The sequence below is a fragment of the Vipera ursinii genome, assembly GCF_947247035.1.
Source record: "Vipera ursinii genome assembly, chromosome: 5".
NCBI lineage: Eukaryota > Metazoa > Chordata > Lepidosauria > Squamata > Viperidae > Vipera > Vipera ursinii.
In genome coordinates, this window is record NC_139518.1 from 79,864,501 (window position 1) to 79,871,129 (window position 6,629).

General features: G+C 41.0%; 1 protein-coding gene across 2 annotated transcripts; it reads right to left on the reverse strand.

Annotated features, from left to right (window-relative positions):
* Window positions 1-1,733: 1,733 nt before the first annotated feature.
* LOC310640891 (uncharacterized protein) lies at window positions 1,734-6,017 on the reverse strand. Of its 2 annotated transcripts, XM_083363449.1 has the most exons (5): window positions 5,897-6,017; window positions 3,381-3,498; window positions 3,068-3,200; window positions 2,684-2,824; window positions 1,734-1,923 (listed from the first exon to the last, which is right to left on the reverse strand). In XM_083363449.1, exons 3-5 carry the CDS (start codon window positions 3,189-3,191, stop codon window positions 1,823-1,825), a joined length of 366 nt encoding a protein of 121 aa, XP_083219575.1. In that variant the 5' UTR covers window positions 3,192-3,200; window positions 3,381-3,498; window positions 5,897-6,017; the 3' UTR covers window positions 1,734-1,822. The 2 variants fall into 2 exon arrangements, with proteins under 2 accessions (XP_083219575.1, XP_083219574.1); XM_083363448.1 differs by lacking the exon at window positions 5,897-6,017 and having other exon boundaries at window positions 3,381-3,761.
* Between the last annotated feature and the right edge of the window lie 612 nt (window positions 6,018-6,629).

The window sequence follows — 6,629 nt, forward strand, 5'->3', positions numbered from 1 at the left end:
CAAGATTAATTTGGAATTATAGATATATAGCTTTGAAATTTGGGGACAAAGTATTTTTGAGCCTTTTTTTAGAAAAGAGACTTGAAAAGTTTGTAAGATAAGTTTGGATTTAAAAAACTGGAAGACGGCGTTAATGACACCTAGTGGAGGACTATGGCACTACAATTTATTATTAAAGGAACTTGGCTTGAAGCCCAGACTGATAAGACTTTGATTGTCCTTGGAAACCTTCACTGGGAAAAGGGGGGGAAAAAAACACCTCTTGGCCTGCTTCTTTGTTGTTCCTGGAAACTTTCATTTTTGCAGACTGCACCTGGGAAAAGGGAAAAAAACCCTCTTGGGCTACTTATCTGTCTTGGGGACTATAAAATCTACATACAAAAACAAAAGGAGTGTTCCATACTTAGCCTTAAATGGTAAAAAAAATCATCTTTAATCTGTTTCCGAAGCTCCCAGCTTGATATACCAACAAGAAAATGTTAATGAATTTCAGAAAAATTCTATGTTGAAGTCAATCCAACAGACAATTGTTTTATTTCATGATGAGACTAAAAATAACGCAAACGAGATAAAAGAACAATTTTCTAATCTAAACTTACAAATTCAGACTATGACTACAAAAAAGGAACTAGTAACCCAGAAAACAGAAGGAAAATTAAAAGAAACGGATCCAAAGATGGAAGACCTAAAGGAAGGAATTAACAGACAGATACAGACAAATGAAAAATTAGAAGATACAATGGTAACACCGGAAATGGAAAAGATATCATACTTGTCAAGATCTCAGAACGCATTTGAGGATAAGGAAGAAGAGCTGTTATGAGAAATGCTGAATACTGACAAAACAAGATATGAAAAGAAAAACTGAAGATGGAGGCTGTTTAATGAATATAAATGGATTGAGCGTTCTTCCAAAAATACTTCAATCAAATTCTCTTCCTCATTCCAAACAATATATACAAAAAGAGAGGAAGAATTACTTGATGATTCAAATGTACTGACTTGGAAAGTTATTTGGCAAAGGAAGAAAGCTAGAGTAAGACTGAAGAAAATAGAGGTTTTGACCTATTAGATGGGATATTATACTATTAAACAGATGTTTGAATATGGTTAAGAAAATAACTGTTAGAAATAAAAGATTATAATTAGGATAGGATTTGTAACTAGAATATTATATTTTCTTGAGATGGAAAATATGAAAATTCTAAAAGGGTTTGAATAAGGGAAGCATTTGGTTACCCAAATATAATCTATTATGAGAAAATTACAAGCGATAGAGATACTTTGAACACTGAGGGGAAATCAAAATTTTTTAAAAGTGGGAAAATCAGGATATTGATTGAACAAATGGATCCTTAGTGCAAATGCAACTGAGATATGTTTTGGCTAGAAAAGATATTATAAACTGACACTATCAATATTATGTACAATACCAGAAAAATGTGATGAAGATGTCTATGTTTAATTGTATATGTATTAACAGTAACAAGAACTGTATTTGCCCAGTGTGGAAAAATGCATACCACCGGAAGAAGAGAGGACCAAGGAAGCACTGGATGTTGTAGTTTTGGACTAAACCGAGAAAGTTAATATGTACCACTGAATTACCAATGGACCCAGACAACACGTTGTTTATTAAGTACTTATGACCGTAAGATTAGAAAATTAATATTTTTTTTTAAAAAATCAAACAAGTAGAATAAAATAAGACAATACACTTGTTTGACACACACCCCTTTCACCAAAAGATTTACTTAAATACATGCAAAAACATAAAACAAATAGAAAATGAAGCAAGTGGAAGACAGAATAACGTGGAGGGCTAGGGCAAACCATTTCTATGGGCCTCTGACTCTGCCCTCCACTCTTCCAGGGCGCAAAGTCTTCTGTTCTGCGCCTCAAGACGACGGTTCATGGTTTTCACTGTCAAGAGAGGTCAAAGAGAGATAAAGTAAGAAACTACATCACCAAGGCTGATGGTTGTGATTCCATTTAGAATGTACCACATCCCATGAGCTTACAGTAAATTCAATTACCGTTCTTGGTTACCAAAGAGGAAACAAACAGGAAAGAGATATATTAAAACCATATTTCCAAGGAGAACCAGGAAAGGTTAAAGCAGTGTTTCTCAACTTCGGCAGCTTTTAAGATGTATGGATTTCAACTCTGATAATTCCTCAGCCAGCATGCTGAGAAACACTTGGCATCTCAGTGAAGCATCTTCCTCAAGTTAAAGCTGTTCAGTGCTTTCTCTTGTCAAGGGTGCTCTGGTAAGCAAGATGAATCCCAAGATGTCCTCTTAGAACTATCATTGCTTTAGTGAGCATGGCGCCAGTTTAAAGGGGAATGATTTCAACTGAGATTGGTCCTTTCCAATCTCTATGCAGATCTAATGGGACTGTGTAAGTTAAGACTGGGAACAAATCTAGAGGAGCTATAAAGTTGTTCAGTGAGATGATTTCTCTCCTGGATTTCAATGTCTTCATTTCTGTCTGAGCTTTCATCTTGAATTTGATTGGTCAATTCATTTGACTTGAAGCACCTTTCTTTCCCCTCGGCTAGGGCAAACCTGGGAATATTGTTCCTAGCTATTTTTGTAGAGTGTGGCTGAAGGGGCAAATCCTGTGCATCCGTGTCAAGTGAGTACATGAACAAAATAAATTTGAAAGTGCTTCAGGCTTACAGTTCTGGAGGACTGCTACTCTGAGATCCTCCAGAGAAAGACGAAATGCCTCCATACTGGTACTTCCTTCCTTTGGCTGTGATGTTGGCGTCAGAACTGTTGAAGCATCTCTGACCTCAGTTCCTTTCCTCTGTAGTTTCCCTGTGACACAACATGGAAGTTACTTGAGATACAATATGAACACTTTGGATGACCACATGAAATTATTCCCACTCGATAATGGGCGTATGGTTCATAGTGGGTTTTATTGTTCCACATTCACTTTAAACTGGGTCAGGAGGGACCTTTGCATTAGATATGGCAAAATGGGCAAAGCATAAATCTCTAAGGTATTTGGCCTGTCTGGTGGCCCCCAGTGGAAGAGCTTTTGAGATGCTGGCTTACCATGTCGTCTGGGACTATCCAGTTCCTCTAGTGCCATAGCAGAGGTGGACGGCCTGGGGTCTTCCGAAGAGGTGGTTAGATGAGGAGATATAGGATTACGAAGAGGGGAACAGCCTTCCCTCATTGTGCAGCCCTGAATGGATGCACAAATAATCAGCAAGAACATGCATACAACACTTGCCCACACCAAGGTCCACTGCTTCACTAAGTTGAAGCATAGTGCATGCAGTAGCTACTTCTGAGTTATGGGAGCGTTTTTGGGTAACAACGGCAGAATTAACAGAACTCAACAGGGAGTCACAGCTATATTTACCAACAGGTTCTTCTTCCTTTGCTGGCTTTCGCCGAGATCTGTAGGGCTACTTCAAGCGAGGACAATGACAACAAAAGGACCTTCACTTCCACCAGTTTTCTATCCTGATGTTGGCAGCCTGTGAATTACCAGTAGAGAGGCATTGGAGGGTATCTCAATACTGAGCACCCAGGAAGGGAAAGAGTGGGAATGAATATAAGAACCATGGAAGTTGTCCTTCTCTGAAATGAACATGCCTAGTTATTGCAGCAGCCTGCTTGCTTCAGCATGTCATGCACTACGTGACTGGTAATTAGAGTGACAGTACACTAGAAGGAGAAAGAAGAGTTGGCAGCTTGACCTGCATCTCTGTCATACCAGTCACTCAACTCTTACCACAAACAAAAGGCATAGGAAAAAAATGGCCAATTGCCAAACATCTTACACTCACAAATTCTTGAAATTCTTGCAAAAAAATGCCAACTCACAATTTCAGTAGAATTTCATTATTTCTTTTGCAACGGGGAAGTAAGTAACCCTGGGACACTCAGGCTGGAATCCATGAAGTAATTAAATATGATGGTAATAAATACCAGAGAGTGTTGGTGGGGAAAGTTCTTTGATTTCCTTATTGGAAGAATAATGAACTAATGCTTTGAGGGCTACAATAACTGAATCCTAAGCTTAATCTAAGAGGCAAATTAAGTTCAAACTGAAACCATTCCTCAATTACAACTTACTATATGGATTTGTACCAACTTAAAATTTAGGTTCCTATAGAGCCCATATTTTTGTTTTATAGGACATCTGATTTAGAACAGATCCTTAGGCTTCATTTACTCCAGCAGAGAAATCTCATTTGCTGATTTATATGCTGATCATAGCTCTTGATATTCTTATTTAGTTTAGACTGTAGCAATTTTTAATCTTCTGAACGATATATTCAACAACTATAATCTTTAGCCATTTTAATTTTTTGTTTATTTAATTGTATTTTATCTCAATATTTTTTATTTCTTTTAATTACTGTTTATCTTCTTTCAAATGGAGAGAAGGGGGGAGAGAGGGAGGGGGGGAGAGAGAAAGAGAGAATAATAAATCCACAAAACTGGGGATAGGGATAATCACATACTGGCTGAATAGGCTGACTAAGCCACCGTCCTTAAGTGCAAATCCCCAGAGTACCAGTGAGATTATTGGAAGATACAATAAAAGCTTGGTAGCTGTACCCCCGCATCCCCTTATAGTAAGAAGAGGCTTTACGGACCACCAGTTAAGTACGTAAATGTCACTTTTCAGGGATTTTTCAGTGCTCCTGTGCCACACAGTTCCCACAACGCATCTGTGATGTCTTGGCTGGGTTACATCAATAAGGGATACTAGCAGGTATGGGATCAAAAAAAGTCAAGAGGGCGGCGCCTGGAATGGCTGCGGCTGCATTGGCTCTTGAAGGCAAATAGTTTTGGGAGGGATAGTAAGGGCTATAGGCCACATGATCAGGAAGATTTTAATGTGTTTGAGCAACATGGTGGAACTAAGGTAACATACGACATACGACCGACAATCTTTGCTGGCCTGGCGAGTTTCTAGTTGTTTTGGAACTGCTGGTGAGACCGTTAAAAGTCATTGGCACTGTTTGAATTTGTTCTACCAGCAGCAAGATCTGACTGCTGGCCCAGTGATGGATTGTATTGCAAATCAGGGCTGTTTCCAGAGGAGGCAGAGGAGGAGAGGACCTGGAGCTTATGGAGCGAAGGAACTGGATGAGGCTGTCGGCAGACCCAGAGGAAGAGAGAGAGGCTTTTGGAGGAGTTAGTGGTGGCAGCAGCACGCTCCAGGGGTGAAAAGAAGCAAGGCCTCTTTAAGGAAAAGGTGGAAGAGTCAGGATCAGAAAAAGGAAAGGAGAGGTTGTCAGAATACAAGAGAATTTGAGGGCTAGTCCACATGGAGCCCCATTTCCATCTGTCCTGTGTGCCATCGTTCACTCCCTCCCCTAAAGCAAGGGTCTTCAAACTCGGCCCTTTTATAACTCGTGGACTTCAACTCCCAGAATTTCTCAGCCAGGCATGCTGGCTGAGGAATTCTGGGAGTTGAAGTCCATGAGTCATAAAAGGGCCGACTTTGAAGATCCCTGCCCTAGAGCAAGGGTCTTCAAACATGGCCCTTTTATGACTCGTGGACTTCAACTCCCAGAATTACTCAGCTAGGCATGCTGGCTGAGGAATTCTGGGAGTTGAAGTCCACAAATCATACAAGGGCCAAGTTTGAAGACCCCTGCCCTAGAGACTAAAATGGACAATGTGAAATTTGAGCGGGCCATGAACAAGGAGTATATATGGGAGGTGGTGACCCTTTGAGAGCTGTATGCAACGAAATTTCATTTTGATGCATGCCGATTGGTGCACATTCAAAGTGACAATAAGGTTATCAATACAACACGCCACTAGAACCTTTAATTTTTACGGAGAGAAACACCCTGGTGGTGGTCAAAAGGGGATCGCGATCGGGAGAAGACGATCCTCGGGCGGAGGGCTTACCTGTCCCTTCGCCCCGCGGCCCCCACGCACTCCAAGCCGGGTCTGCTCATCCGCGCCCCATCCCAACGCCTGCGAGCCTTTAGTCCGGTCCGAGCCTCAGCTCGGACTACAACTCCCAGCCACTTCCGCCGCTGACTTCCGGTGGGATCCGGAGGACCGTTTTAGATGTCTTCCACAGTGCCGGGGATGGGTGAGCTTTCTTTACTAAGAAGACCGGCGCTGTTCAGAACTGTCGATAGACAGAGGCCAGGGCCATACACACGCTGTAATTCGGAAGATGAATCCCAAGGTGTCCTCTTAGAACTATCATTGCTTTAGTGAGCATGGCGCCAGTTTAAAGGGGAATGATTTCAACTGAGATTGGTCCTTTCCAATCTCTATGCAGATCTAATGGGACTGTGTAAGTTAAGACTTGGAACAAATCTAGAGGAGCTATAAAGTTGTTCAGTGAGATGATTTCTCTCCTGGATTTCAACGTCTTCATTTCTGTCTGAGCTTTCATCTTGAATTTGATTGGTCAATTCATTTGACTTGAAGCGCCTTTATTTCCCCTCGGCTAGGGCAAACCTGGGAATATTGTTCCTAGCTATTTTTGTACAGTGTGGCTGAAGGGGCAAATCCTGTGCATCCGTGTCAAGTGAGTACATGAACAAAATAAATTTGAAAGTGCTTCAGGCTTACAGCCTCTTTCAAATCAAGCTCTGCCGGTACAGCTTATGTTTTCTCCTCTCCC